General features: G+C 42.6%; 2 protein-coding genes across 2 annotated transcripts in view; both read right to left on the bottom strand.

Moving 5' to 3' along the window:
- Nucleotides 1–1977: 1977 nt before the first annotated feature.
- Nucleotides 1978–12458, bottom strand: ddx39ab (DEAD (Asp-Glu-Ala-Asp) box polypeptide 39Ab). The gene is made up of 10 exons (XM_032537318.1): nt 12271–12458; nt 10444–10660; nt 9401–9528; nt 7792–8068; nt 6600–6718; nt 5740–5871; nt 4737–4846; nt 4383–4527; nt 3739–3886; nt 1978–2126 (listed from the first exon to the last, which is right to left on the bottom strand). The coding sequence occupies exons 2-10, from the start codon at nt 10649–10651 to the stop codon at nt 2110–2112; spliced, it is 1284 nt and encodes a 427-aa protein (XP_032393209.1). The 5' UTR covers nt 10652–10660; nt 12271–12458; the 3' UTR covers nt 1978–2109.
- Nucleotides 12459–12770: 312 nt separating this feature from the next.
- The window catches only part of si:ch211-106h11.1 (volume-regulated anion channel subunit LRRC8D), a 16707-nt gene continuing 13372 nt past the window's right edge, over nt 12771–16105 (bottom strand). Inside the window, exon 6 of the mRNA XM_032537314.1 lies at nt 12771–16105. This exon is cut by the window's right edge and continues 189 nt beyond it. Coding sequence (XP_032393205.1) covers nt 15172–16105 — 934 coding nt within the window. The 3' untranslated portion in view covers nt 12771–15171.

Here is a 16105-nt window from a genome sequence, read left to right as displayed (position 1 = left end):
GCTGGGGTGTTGGTACTGTGTGTCTAGTTTTGTTAAAGGACACTTTAGAGCAGCTATGTACAGATGCATCGTGACCTTCGTAGTTCTATCTGCTGTATACGGGCCGATCCCTTTGCCCGAGTTATGCTGACGTAGTAAATGTGTAGTTTAGCGCTGAACAACGCACGGTTCAGATCCTTTACGAGCATTAAGTGCCAATTTAAAAGCGTGATTGTATGTCTACAACTGTAAATTAAAACCATGTGTAAAAAAAAAAAAAATAGTCATGCTTTCTGAGGTTAAATATATATAAAAAAATAAAAACGTAAAATCATGTTTGCAACTACTTTTGTTTGCCTAACATATTGGATTTTAGAGTTGTAAGTTTAACATTTTGCATTTTTAAAATAGACATTTTCACTCCCACTTTAACATGATTTTCCCCATCAGCTGGCCTCCCGTATCGCTGCGTTTAGCTTTCTCCAGATTCATCGGAGCCCGAAATAACTTCCAGAAGGACCCCGACGCACTTAATATGCAACTGAACCGTTTACCGACTTCAGAGGAAAACAAGTTATTACATTTACCCAAACGAAATGCTACTGGTTATGTCGCAGATACACACACACAAAACATATGGATCATTCCTTAACCCTCATGTTGTCCTTGGGTCAAATTGACCAATTTTCAGTTAATTTTCTTTTTTGTCAAAAACGCTGAAAATCAATATTAAAAATATCAAAAAAAAACTTGGAAAAACCCCCCCAAAAAACATTTAAAAAAAGCACCCACAACATTGAAAAAGTGACACAAATGTCGGAAAAAAAACCTGATAACGTTGAAAAAAAGTGACCATTGTTGACGGGAAGACAACACAAGGGTTAAACTGCGGTACTCGCATCGGGATGATTGGCTCTAGAGATATTTTTAAAGACAAACACAGATTCCTCAATTTAAAGTCAGATGTGCGACCAGATGTGTTTTAAGATAAATGCTAATATCAGCATGCTACCGTTGAATGCTCACACTTAAGATGCTAACACCTATGCTAACCTGGCACTGACCACAAAGTAAAGTACAAGTTAGAGCATTGTGTGACGGTATTGTGTAAAATACAGATACACAAGCACCGGTTAATTCCATTTTGCAGTATGCTAATTTACGTCGACCACCCCAGGGACATGGGGGTCCGTTTGTTGTGGTGCGCACAAGAAACCACTGTAAGGCTAGCAAAATTATGCTAATGAGGTACTGCTAACATTATGAGGCTAAGGTTAATATTTCAGATTCCCAGCATTAGATTAGTAAACAGTTGCATCTTCACACTATCTGGTACTAGTACCATGTGGTTGCTTATTTAGGAAAATGAGTGTAATTCGAACTGGAACCTAAATTGTTTTTGTGAGATACTAAGAATGCAAAAGTAAGTAGTTAAACAAAGTTGTGCACACAAGAAAAAAATAAACCCCCCCATGTCCCTTAAAGGGCTCCGAACCAATGACATTCTTCTAATCACAATTCACCACTAGGACTCCACTTGGTGACTTCATTTATTTGAGGCATTCATTTTGAAAATCAAAGAAAAGAGCTGCCATGTGAGCCAAAAGCTACTCAACTGTCACTTACATGACTTTTTAAAGACCAATGTTGAATTGGGGGGCGGGGGGGGGGGCAGGAAACAATAAACATACTTCCTAGACAAACTAGTTTGAACATTAAAAAAAAAAAAAAAAAAAAAAAAAAAAAAAGGGCTAAAATTCACTTTTACATGTTCCTCAGAACTACTTTTCTAAACGTTTCCCTGAAGCTCTGCTTGGTTTAAATGGATGAAAACAGGGGGGGGGGGGGGGGGGAGCCTCACAAGAGACCACGACAGTAAAAATGGCATTTTATAAAAAGTTTTAATTTCATTGAGAGCAAAGAAAAAACAAACAGTAAGACAAAATTAAAACCGATCATATCCACCTGTCCACAAACAACGGACCCAAAGAATAAAAAAATAAAAACAAAAATAAACGTTGGGTGAACGTAGGGAACGAGCAGAGCTTTTAAATCAGCAGTGAAATACGTCTACTTCCAAATACAAGACACAAGATCCATGAAGAGGAGGCTTCTTCTTTGCTGGAGGACTCATCTGGACTGCTCGACTGTAAAACAACAAAAACAGGGACAGAGGAGCAGAGACGCGGGTTAAAGACCAGCGCCATGAACAGCTGAGCATGCCGACTTGTCAACAACAACAACAGGTTGTACGTGCAAAGGCCGGTTTCATTTGATGAGTTGCCGCGGTTACACGGCAGCGCCAACTGCTGTCTCTCGTAAAAATTCATTACAGCGGCGGGTTATACGGTGGTGCTCATAAGTTTACAAACCCAGGCTAAAGATGACTAAAAAGGAGAAAAAATAATTTAAAAAAAAAATCATCTTTTGGAAATCTTTTAAAAATTAAAGCGACAAAATGTGGGAAAAAAAATAAAAAGCTTTGAAAATTTTGGGGGAAACCCACGGAAATTTCAAAATGCTCAGAAAAAGTTGACAAACATTGGAAAAAGGTGACAAAATCATTGGAGGAAAGACACAAAGGGTTAAAAAAAAGACGTTCATGACCTTGATAAAAAGGGGTTTCATTTTAAATTTTGACTCAGAAAAATGACTATTTTCAGGTCGGCGGGAAGACAACACGAGGGTTAACCCAACCCCCCCTGAATCTGACCTGACCCCCCCCCCCATACCGATCGTAGTCAGTATATCAAGATGGAGGTTTACCAATTTTGGAAAGCACATAAGCGCAATTTCGTTCAATGACAGACACCAGACAGCGAACATTTGGATGTCAGAGGTGCAAAAAATGTAATCGTTTACCAGAGTTGCCGGTTGGTGAAATGTAACCCCGGTCCCCCAACACAAAGACTTCGTCTAGACACAATCTGTTGTTCAAATATATCTGTTTTTGTTCGTTTTTAAATTTCCTTCAACTGTGACTCTTAGAGCGGGGCGTGAACCGAACCACGACTCCTAGAGCGGAGTATTAACCTAACCGCAACTCCTAGAGCGGGGTATGAACCGAACCGCGACTCCTAGAGCGGGGTATTAACCAAACCGCGACTCCTAGAGCGGGGTATTAACCTAACCGCGACTCCTAGAGCGGGGTATTAACCTAACCGCGACTCCTAGAGCGGGGCGTGAACCTAACCGCGACTCCTAGAGCGGGGCGTGAACCTAACCGCGACTCCTAGAGCGGGGTATTAACCTAACCGCGACTCCTAGAGCGGGGTATTAACCTAACCGCGACTCCTAGAGCGGGGTATGAACCGAACCGCGACTCCTAGAGCGGGGTATTAACCGAACCGCGACTCCTAGAGCGGGGTATTAACCGAACCGCGACTCCTAGAGCGGGGTATTAACCGAACCACGACTCCTAGAGCGGGGTATGAACCGAACCGCGACTCCTAGAGCGGGGTATGAACCGAACCGCGACTCCTAGAGCGGGGTATGAACCGAACCGCGACTCCTAGAGCGGGGTACAACTCCTAGAGCGGGGCGTGAACCAAACCGCGACTCCTAGACCGAACCACGACTCCTAGAGAGGGATATGAACCAAACCGTAACTTCAGCGCATCGTTACACCCTGTAAGTGTTTTGATATTTAAGAGCTCCGAACCCATGAGTCCACAGATTACACTCCCCCCCCCCCCCCAACAGGCCTAACATCCCCGATGACATCATGCAGCTGAAGGCGTTTGGTGAGGAGAGGCTTACTGTAAGAGGAGATGTCGATCTCGTCCGGCAGCTCCGCCACGTTCACTTCAAACCGGTCCTGAACGTCGTTCAGCGTCTTGGCGTCCGTCTCGTCCGACACGAAGGTGATGGCCAGGCCTTTGGTTCCAAACCTGCCAGCACGGGCGACCTGACGGGTGCAAAGAGCCCCCCCCGTCCCGAGTGAGTGACACACTTCACACAACGAGCAGCTAAGAAGCATGCAGAGGTCCGAGCACCAACTTCCCAGAAGAAAGAGATGCGACATAACACACACTCTATATGTCTACCATATGGGCTGGCTAGCTAGACTATCTCTCTCTCTACACACACGTGTGTGTGTGTATATATATATACACACACACAGTGTGTGTGTGTGTATATATATATATATATAATATATTAATATATATTTGTGTGTGTGTGTGTGTGTGTATGTATGTATATGCGCACAACACACACACACACACACACACACACACACACACACACACACACACACACACACACACACACACACACACACACACACACACACACACACACACACACACACACACACACACACACACACACCACACACACACACACACACACCACACACACACACACACACTATACTATGTATAACTGCAGGCCTTTCTCACCCTGTGCAAATAGGTGTCAGAATCTTCTGGCATGTCGTAGTTGAAGACGATATTGACGCGCTCAATGTCCATTCCTCGGCCAAAGAGGTTAGTGGCCACCAGGATCCGCCTCTGGAAGTCCTTAAACTGCTGATAGCGAGACAGCCTGTGGATGAAGAAGAGGCCGGAGGGAGACTTATCAACACAGCTGCTGTAGTGAACTCGATTCCCCTCTTTGAAGGCAGTGATGTGTTGAGTTAACTGATGAGGCCTCATGCTCCATAAACATAGTTAGCATGCAGAGCTCAATGGAGCATATGTTTATGAGAGGAGCTATGTAAGGAGGATGGTGTGTGTGTGTGTGTTAAGCCTCACCTCTCCTCCTGAGCCATTCCCCTGTGGATGGCGATGGCAGGGAAGTTTTGTTCCACCAGAAGCTGGGCCAGAGCGATGCAGCGCTGCACGGACTTGACAAAGATCACCACCTAGAGGCAAAGCAAAGGCATTGGAACACAGCTGCAGGGGCAACTTAAAGAGCCCATATGCTGCTCATTTTCAGGTTCATAATTGTATTTTGAGGTTGTATGAGAATAGGTTTACATGGTTTCATTTTCTAAAAACACCATATGTTTGTTGTTCTGCACATTGCTGCAGATCCTGTTTTCCCCCCTGTGTGTTTGGGTCTCTGTTTTAGCTCCAGAGTGAGACATCTCACTCCTATAATATCTTTAGAAGTTGCATATGCGCAGTATCTAGCTACCACATTAGTTAGCTAACTTTGGTCTAAGGGGTGAAGTTGCAAATAGAAACAGCTAGAACAGTTTGATTAGTTCAGAAAATGACACTTTACTGTAATGTGGCCTTTAAAACCAGGAAAAGACAAAATCTAAAACGTATGCCCAGCTCTATATTTAGGGCTACAATGTTTTTTTCTTGCCATCGCGATATCAACTGACTCAACACATAGCAAAAGGCTGCGACATTTTGCAAAAGACACTCAGGTTTTGTGTTAGTTAAAAGAAAGAAACCCATCGCTCTTTAACGGTGTCTTTTATGTCCAATTCAATAGGCTAAAAGCAGCAGAAATGCAGAACAGAGATGTGCTCATTTATCATACGTAATATCGTTAGTGCAGTATTCAATGCATATCTTCCTCATATCATGCAGCTCTACCTTTATTCAATATGTAGTCTCTCCCCCCCCCCACCAATGCTAAGGAACACCTCAGGGTCACAGACCCCGTGTTAAATGTCTGACCTAAAGCACTTGTACTCTGCAATTCCTTTAGACACCAAATGAGGGATTTTAAATCAAATGTAAAATGAAATCAAAAATTTCAAATGCTAAAGGGATAGAATAACAAACCCCATCACGTTACCTGGTTGAACTCCAACACGTCGAGCAGGTCAAAGAGCTTGCGGTTCTTCTCGCTGTCCTTCAGCTTGCAGTAGTACTGCTGCAGGCCGTGGAGCGTCAGCTTGGTCTCGTCGTCCACAAACACTTCCATGGGCTGGACGTAAGGAGACGACAGAGAGACGGTTACAGACACGCGCTTCTAGTTACAGCCACAAAAAGATGGCGCTGCTCTGCTGGGGACATGGAGGAGGGCTCTTGCTGCAATTTGTTTGTCATGGCGTCTATGTCCCTGTTTTTTTTAATCTTTCTTTGGTATGGTATTACCAGCCGGTTTAGGAATTTGACAGTAAAATCTAAAGGTAACAGGCAACAATCAGGCCGGCCAAGACCATTCTGTCTGATAACTCATGTTTTGTTTTCACAGTTTGAGCTGTTGAACTCAGGAAAGAGGGACAGGGTTCCTTTGGGTAAATATAACAGGTATAAGCACTCATTTGTCCCTCTCGCAGTAAAGCTCATTAATGAGCAGCAATGAACGTATGACTATGAATTTTTTTATGTATATCTGTGACGGTTGAAAAGGATGAATGAAATTGCTTTTGTTTTGAAGTTAACTTTCATTTTATTTAGTATAGAAAGTCATAAATCTGCAATTTGCACAGGTCCCTCGAGTCGCCCATATGTTGACTGTACATTTGTCTTTTAGTTGTTTTTAACCCTGTGCTTGTCGTTGTGTCTGTAACTCTTGCAGCTAAGTAAGTTACTCAATGTCCAAAGCAAATTTCTCCCTATGGAGACCAATAAACGTACTTTGAAAAATGTGTAAAGCAGCTACGATCAAAACGTGCAGCAGCTACGATGCACCCTTCCCCGATGACTTACGTCCTGCATGAACTTGCGGCAGACCGGTCGGATCTCTTTGCTCAGCGTGGCGCTGAACATCATGACCTGCTTCTCATGGGGCGTGATCTTGAAGATCTCCTGCACGTCACGCCGCATGTCTGGTACACAAGAGAGACGTTGAATTAAAAAATATCAATAAGTATTAAAAGTAGAATAAGAAGGGTTAGACCACAAAAAGGTTTTTCAACGTCTTCCTGCTCCTTTTTGAACATAGAAATTTGCATTAGAGCCCGACCGATAAAAGATTGTAGTTATTTATGAGCTCTCACTAAAATAATTTGTTTTAATTGTCACAACAGAGGAACATCCAAATATATTGAAAGTTCTGATAAATAAAATGTATGAAAACTTGAACTATGCAGCACCAACACCCATAACATGGTTGACCATACGTTTTTATTTTACTTTTTAAATATCATTTATTTATCAGAATCATTTGACATAATAAATGATTCTGATAGATAAATCTTTTATATATAAAAAAAAAAAAGAACAGAAAAGGCAGATAAATCGTCCGGGCTCTTGAATCAGTTTCAGTAACGTTGAAAAATAGGTTTGTTGATTCTGTTCGTTCAGGTTCTCTTGCCTGTACTCAAAGGAATGTTCTTATTCATCTTTAAAACATGTTCAAAATAAAATAAACTACTGAAAACACAAAAAGGTTGAAGACATACAAATGAACACATAATTAAACAGTGTTAGGGGAGCAGACAGGTGCCCGAGAGAGAGAGAGAGAGGGAGAGAGAGAGAAGAGAGAGAGGGAGAGAGAGAGAGAGGAGAGAGAGAGAGAGAGAGAGAGAGAAGGAAGAGAGAGAGAGAGAGAAGAGAGAGAGAGAATTGTAGCAGAGGGTGTGGAGCAGGAACATGGAGGCAGCAGGTGACTCCGGCCACAGATCCAGAACCACTTGCAGGAAGAGATAGGAGGGGGGGGGGAGGGAAGAGAGAGAGAGAGAGAGAGAGACAAAGAAAGAAAGACAGACAGACAGGGACATGGAGAATTGTAGCAGAGGGTCAGGAGCAGGAACATGGAGGCAGCAGGTGACTCCAACCACAGATCCAGAACCACTTGCAGGAAGAGATGGGGGGGGGGGGGGGGGGGGGAGAGAGAGAGAGAGAGAGAGAGCGGAAGAGAGAGAGACCTCTCTGAAGAGGACCATTCAAACACACACACCTAGCTGTTCCAACATTTTGTCACACTCATCCAGGACAAAGTGCTTGACGTTCTTCAGATTGAGCGTCTTGTTGCGGATGAGAGCGAGGATGCGGCCGGGCGTCCCCACCACGATGTGGGGACAGTTCTTCTTCAGGACCTCCTCGTCCTTCCTGATGACCATGCCCCCGAAGAACACGGCCGCCTTCACCGAGGACATGTACTTTGAGAAACGCTCGTACTCTTTGCTGATCTGGAAGGCCAGCTCTCGCGTGTGGCACATGACCAACACGGACACCTGAGGAGCAGACAGACAGTCAGACACTGTGCATCTCCACAACTTAATGAGTGGGTACAATACACACACACACACACACAAATATATATTATACACATATATACTTTTTTAAATATATGCTAGAATAAATTTACAAACAGACTACAACTTTAGATCTGAAAAGTAGAGCTGCAACGATTACTTGATTAGTTGTCGCCTTTAAAATATTCGCCAGCTGTTTTGATGGTCGATTAGTCTGTTTTAGTCATTTTATTAAGACAAAAGTAAAAAAATGATTTGATTCCAGCTTGTTAATTTTGAACATGTTCTAGTTTCTTTGACAGTAAACTGAATATCTTTAAGTTATGGACAAAACAAGGAATTTGAGGACATCATCTGGAGCTTTTTTGGGAAACACTGATCCACATCTTTCACCATTTTCTGACATTTTATAGACCCAATCAACTAATTGAGAAAATAATCAGATTATCGACTATGAAAATAATCGTTAGTTGCAGCCCCAATGAAAAGCTCCATGTAAAAATAAATAATGGAGGTATGCGTTATCAACAGCTATTCTGACATAAAGCAACAGCCATGTACATAACGACCATTTATAAGATCTAGGTGCTTTCCCTTTTACATGAGGTCAAGTTTTGGGCCAAAACTTTCCATCAGGAAGCCAGTTAAGTCCAAATGTCGCCTTGTGTGTATTAGATCAAATCTCAAGTTGAGACTAGATTTTGGGATGGAAACAAATCTCAAACAAATGCTGGATGCTGATCGTGCCAATCCCGCAAGCTCCCATTTTAATTTAAAAAGAAAAGTAAAAGGGAGTGGCAGTAGCTCAGTCCGTAGGGAGTTGGGTTGGGAACCGGAGGGTCGCTGTTCAAGTCCCCATATGGACCAGGTGCCCTTAAGCAAGTTAACCCCCCCAACCAATCAGGGCGCTGGTCAAGCACTGGCAGCCCACTCTGACATCTCTCCATTTGTGCATGAATAGGTCTTGAACATGTGTGTGTGTGTGTGTGTGTGTGTATTACTAACAAAAAGAGTGAATTGTAATTTCCCCAGTGGGGATCAATAAACAGTATAAATTCTAATAAGTGTATCCACATAATCTGATAAAAAGGCAATGTTTCCCTAGCACTGGACTTCTCAAGCAAGATTGTTTGTCTAAACGTTATTTATTTCACTATCAGCTCTCTTTTCCGTTGTTTTAGACACAGATATGGTAACAAAGGCACAAAATTGCATTCTCTTTTTTACATTTACGTAAGGGAGGGCCACTAAACCCCCGCAAAATACGGCAAAACACAGCGTGGACCCAGCGTGTGTAATGTGCGTACTCACCTGTCCATCGACAGGTTCAATCTGCTGCAGCGTGGCCAGCACAAACACAGCCGTCTTCCCCATACCAGACTTGGCTTGGCACAGGATGTCCATGCCCAGGATGGCTTGTGGGATGCACTCATGCTGGACTAGAATAAAAAAATATTTACACCAACACCATCATTAGTTATTTCAAGCTATTATACAGAGGGCCCAGATGTGGCAGCCATTTTATTACACACAAAAAAGTACACACACAACTAGGCCTGTATAATTAATTGTTACAAAATCCCGATCTCTTGATTCACCCTGTTCACAATTTAATTTTCAAATAACAATTTATCCAATGACTTAATGTAATTTTAGGAGCTGACTGCATCACAAAGGCTACTACTTTCTTCTGTGAGTTTTAAGCAGACTGTATTAAATATGTGTAATGCTCTCTTTTCTTCACTGAGGCCTCTGTTTTTACAGGTTTGTGGTGATGCTCAATGTGCTGTAGGTGCAAAAAAATAATTTTTTCATGGTTCATATGTGCAATAAACATTACACTTCATTTTAGTACACACAACTAGGCCAGTTTGATTCATTGTTATAAAATCACAATCTTGATTTAATTTTCAAATAGTGATTTTATTTAATGACTTCATTTAATTTTACGAGCCGACTGCATCACAAACGCTACTTCTCTTCACTGAGGCCTCGGTTTTTACAGGCTTGTGGTGAAGCGCAATGTCCTACAGGTGCCCTACATTTTTTATGGATGGTTGTATGGATGGTTCATGTGTGCAATAAACTTAAACTTCATGAGGAAAAAAAAAAAAAAACAGTGGCAGAGAATTGTGATATCAGTTGTACGCTAAAAATAATAATGTGATTTATATTTTTCCCTGAATCGTGCCAGGCTACACACAACCAAACAATCCAAGGAAACAAGAACAACAGTGTCTCTCTTGGCCTGGTCCAACAGCCGTGAGCCCTCCAGGTGTCTACCTGGTACTACCCCCCCCCCCACTCGCCCCTATATGTAAATGTGCCGGTGAAGACGACCGGCCGCGCCTCACCTTCAGACGGATGCTCAAACCCGCAGTCGATGATTGCCCGGAGCAGCTCCGGTTTGAGCAGAAAGTCTCTGAAGCCGGAGCTGTGGATGGACACGTAGGAACCCTTGACCTCCTTCTTGCCGGCGGGGACCGCGCTCTCGGGCGCTCCTTGGGGCTCTTCATCTTCTTCGTAGTCGAGCAGCTCGCTATCAACATCATTCTCTGCCATTGTGTCTGTCTGAAAGAGGGAAAACGGGAAAAAGTTGGGTTTATAATCTGTTCATTTGTCATCTTCCCACTCAGGCTTTACAGGCTGTTAAACCAGCTGTTGTTGACAGTGTTGTCTTATTTGTATATTATGTTGACATGTGCCTATGTGTTGTCTATTGTTGTCTCTATTGTACAGAATGTGTCTATACTACTATTTGTCTACTCATCATTTACTACTACATGTCTATTTGTTGAATGTATAGAGAGTTAACACCAACAGAAGTCAAATTCTTTGTGTATGTAAGCACTTAGACAATAAAACGGATTCTGATGTAACATGGTTGCTGGTCTCCATGCATTTTCATTTTAAGATTTCATGTAAGAATTTGGTTTTGTGTAACGTGGTAGTACTTATTAAACGCTGAAACACTAGAATTGTGTGAACCCATTCATATTTTGCACACCCATACAGCATTAATTTCCTTTCCAAAACAGATATTTTGTACATATTTTACATACAATTTATGTTATATACAAAACAAATAAGGCACATTTACACCTACTTCAAAACAAAGAGCTTCTACCTAAGCTCGAGCATAGAAACAACAAACTAGGAGCATATTAATTAAAAAATATAAGAAAATACATAAATAAGGACTCTCAGATTGACTTAAACTGCTCAAGGAAATAACTATTAAGGGGCTTCTTGTCTTTACAGTCAAGAGGTTCAGCTCATTTGGTCCTAAGATATCTACATTTATGTCTGACATTTTCAGGAAAAAAAGTTATTTTCTTTTCACAAAAAACCCAAACGTACTTCGCTCTATTGTTTATAAAACCTATCGTGTTTTTTGAGATTTAAATTTTTTAGGATTGATGTTTAGTGGATGCAACAAACGAGCCAAGACGAATACCATGCAATGGAAAACTAAATTTAGGTAATTAGCTAATCTCCAGATTCTGCTCCGGTAAAACCCCTGGAAACCTAAACGCCATTGAGTGAGCGAGTGACGCTAAGCTAAGCTAAGCTAACGTTAGCCTAGACCGGGAGCGCGCACGTAAACCCGGTCAAACGGTAACGCCGCCCGCTGTATGTAACGTTAAATAAAAAACTGTCCTTTATACATAGACACAATACCATGTACAAAAGCTCCTCCACAAACGTAAACACGGGAGTTTAACCGGTGGGATTAGTTTCTGAGCCGTTCACAACACTGGCTAGCTAGCTGGCTAGCTGGCTAGCTATTGTGTCGCATTACCATTGCTATCGTGGCAAGCTAACATGCTACACGGCAACAACTAGCTACTTTGCTAATGGATCAGACTAACCCATACATGTACATTACATATAAAACATGTAGGCAATTATACAGAACAGATTACATGGACTATAACAAGACTACGCACTTAGTACAAAATCAAAAAAAATATGAGAAGAATTAGCGTTCTGGCGAAGCTGAACTAATGCTAAAACACGCTAGCTGTTAGCTCAGTAACGTTAGCGCCCCACAGCAAACAATGAAGGAAGCTAACTCATTCCGGCTACTTTTTAACTATGAAGAAATATACCAATTTACGCCAGTCGAGGTTTTAAAGACACTAGCTACAACAGAAGAATCGGTATTGGACACTTTTTACCTTGTATGTGTTAGCTGCGCGTTCACTAAAGATCAAAACCGCATGGAGGAGAGGCCGCAGTTGGTTTATACGATTAACCGGAAGTCCCGCCTCCTCTGAAGCGCTCTTGTCATTTTCATTGGTGGATTTGTACGACGACCGGCAAAAGTAGCTAGCGATTGGACAAAATGTGTGCCGCAGTCATACGCAGTATGAAAAAGCGGGATACAAGCTATATGCTGTGTATGGAAGCCTAAAAGGGACATTTAGTCAAATAAATATTATATTATACAATATTACGACAAGTTTAGCTAACCTGCACTGGCTCGCAGTGTCTTTTAGGATTGAGTTTAAAGTGGTAAACAAGTCGTTTAAAAAAAAAGAAAAAACCTTTATTCAGAAAATGCCCTTGATAAGTTTTTATCATTTATAAGTTACAATTTTAAGTTATTCACCTGCCGTTTCTCCCCTTTATTAAGCATGCACAATAAAAAATAGTGCACATTAAGATTAACATTAAGATTACGCTAACAAAACAAAATAATTAGGAACAGTTAAGTCTAAATAAATTCCATTTGGAGATTTGTCTTAAGCTCTGAAGGACAAACATTTCATATTTTAATAAAATCTGGGACCCGTAGGCTTCTTGGACTGCATGGGCAATGACTGATTTCCATTATGATGCATCATAATGTATAGGAACATGCAGTACATCCTAATATATAGCAACATGCAGTACATCCTAATATATAGCAACATGCAGTACATCCTAATATATAGCAACATGCAGTACATCCTAATATATAGCAACATGCAGTACATCCTAATATATAGCAACATGCAGTACATCCTAATATATAGCAACATGCAGTACATCCTAATATATAGCAACATGCAGTACATCCTAATATATAGCAACATGCAGTACATCCTAATATATAGCAACATGCAGTACATCCTAATATATAGCAACATGCAGTACATCCTAATATATAGCAACATGCAGTACATCCTAATATATAGCAACATGCAGTACATCCTAATATATAGCAACATGCAGTACATCCTAATATATAGCAACATGCAGTACCACCTTCTCATTCAATGCGTTTCCTTTATTTTCATGACTATTTACATTGTAGATTCTCACTGAAGAGAGAGGAGAGAGAGACCTCGCTCGTCCACGTAGCGTTACCGTGCACGTGGCCACTCGTCAGCCTGTCCCTCAAACACATCCTTTTGACCAGTTGTTGAAAAACAGACACCAACAGATGGATGGTGGAGGAAGATGGATTCCACGAAGTGAGTGCCACGGAGTGCACTGTAAAAAAATAAATTAAAAAAATCTAACATTTTTCTTATTATTTGGGGGGGCTTGGGAACATTTTAAAATAAGCCTAACGACGTCCATGTCCAACCATGTGACAAGGAAAAATAGCATCCAAGGTGTTAACTCAATATGATCCTTTATCGTCATTCAGTGGAATGATATCGTGATTGTGGAAGTCATATATCGAGATATCGTGATATACAGTACAGGCCAAAAGTTTGGAACCACCTTCTCATACACATGTGGAATCATGTACTTAACAAAAAAGTGTGAAATAACTGAAAACGTGTCTTATATTCTAGTTTCTTCAAAGTACCCCCCCCCCCCCCCTTTGCTCTGATTACTGCTTTGCACACTCTTGGCATTCTCTTAATTCTCTCTCGCTTCAAGAGGTCGTCACCTAAAATGGTTTCCCAAATCCCAAAAGAAGGAGTTCTCAGAATGCTTAGCACTAATCATTTTTATTGTTCTGTGGTCACAGTTAGAGACTGCATGCGCACTCTTCTGTGGGAATGATAATGATACGGATAGCCTATTTATGCTGATTATAAATATTACTTAGACGTTCAATTATTGTTGTGACTACTGTTGTGAAATTTGTTTTATGTATTTATCTGACTGGGATGATGCAACAGCTCCTCAGCAGTACCAGAGTTATCTATTGGCTAATTTTCATCTGTGGCCCCTGGACCGGAAACAGAGAATAACATCTCTGTCTCTCTCAACAATCAAATTTCACAGTAATAAAAAACACGCCCAAAACAACAACAGCAACAACAACAACAACACAAACCACAACACAAGAACACCACTTTGACAACAGGAACCACAACACGAAGACAACACTACAACATCTATACATTTTCACAACATTGAAACACCAACAACAATAAAATCTCAAAATCAACATCATCCCTCCTGTTGTCCTCGGGTCAAATTTGACCCCTTTAAAAAAAATGTCTATATCTGAAATCTGAGTTTCTTTTTTACCAAAATACCAAAAAAATTGATTGGATTCCTTCCAACGCTCTTTGCAAAGACAATTGATCAGTTTCATTCCTCTGATCTTAACTATATATATAGTCAAAATAATTCATAATTTCTGCTTTTTTAACTCAAGTATTGTGCATAATTCTATATAAATTGAGGTTATTGACCATGAATTCCAAACGTAGTGTAAAACTAGTGGTAGTAAGGTGGTGTTAGTGTAAAAAAAAAAAAAATAATAATAAAAATAATCAGTTTCATTCACTCATGAGTAAACTCATCTGTACGTACTATAAGTCAAAATAATTCATAATTTCTGCTTTCTTGAGTTCAAATCTTAATACTACGTCATCTTACAGCGCCGTGGAGCTGCAACTTTGCCCAATGTGTTCCATACAGGTGCTGAAGGGTCGTCTCTGACGCTGAGAGACGCTGAGAGACGCTGAGAGACGCTGAGAGATGCTGAGAGACGCTGAGAGACGCTGAGAGATGCTGAGAGACGCTGAGAGACGCTGAGAGACGCTGAGAGACGCTGAGAGACGCTGAGAGATGCTGAGAGACGCTGCCCAGGCGTTCGTATTTGAGTTGGGAGTGAGAACGAGTCGTTAGATCTGTGATTCCAGAGCAGAAGAGAAACTCCACTGCGTAGGAGAGAAGAACGGGAAACTGTCAGACTGTGGTCGTGAACGACTCTCTGGGTACGTACCAGATCGGGGGCAAGAACGGCTCAGGACGTCCCTGACCTGGGGGGGCAAAGAAAGAAACAGCCAGTCCTCCACCAGGAGACCGCCTCCGTGCAGCCCTGTACAGCCGCCCAACTCCGCGGGCAGATCCTCCAGACTGTTGCTGCGCAGGTCCAACCTGCAGAGCCGAGTTAAAGCCGCGACGCCCGCGGGTAACGAGCCGAGAGAGTTGTGAGCCACGTTGAGGATGTGCAGCTCCAAACAGCTGCTGAAGAGCTGCGGGGGGAGGCTCTCCACCCGGTTCCCGCTGAGGTCCAGCTCAGTGAGCAGCTGCAGCTCCTTCACCTCGGCAGGCAGCACCTCCAGCAGGTTCCCGGCCAGCAGGAGCCTTTGCAGGCGGCGGAGCGTGAAGAGCGCCGGGGGGAGGCTCTGGAGCTGGTTGTTGGATAGATCCAGGAGCTCCAGGCCTCGCAGCACACCGATACAGGCCGGCAACGCCAGAACACGGTTACAGGCCAGTCTGAGGCAAGACAGACGTCGCAGGTGAGCCAGGCTGAGCAGTTCCTCCAGAGTCCTCAGGTTGTTGTGCTGCAGGTCAAGTGTCCGCAGGTTGGTGAGAGCCAGCAGGGCGGAGGGCAGACGCTCCAACCGGCAGTCCTGGAGCAGCAACTCGGTCAGGTCGACCATCCGCTTCAAGCCGGTCAGCACCAGCAGCCTGGTGCCCTCGTTGTAGACGTCCAGCCGCACCAAGCTGCCCGTCACCTCACACAGCTCCACGGGGATCCGCTGCAACATGCCTCGGATCACCAGCACGCGGAGGTGACGTAGTTGGCGGAGGCTGCCCAACGCCCAGCTG

Source organism: Etheostoma spectabile, chromosome 15, assembly GCF_008692095.1.
Source record: "Etheostoma spectabile isolate EspeVRDwgs_2016 chromosome 15, UIUC_Espe_1.0, whole genome shotgun sequence".
NCBI lineage: Eukaryota > Metazoa > Chordata > Actinopteri > Perciformes > Percidae > Etheostoma > Etheostoma spectabile.
Note: the sequence above shows the minus strand (reverse complement) of the source record. Positions and strands in the feature narration are given on the sequence as shown.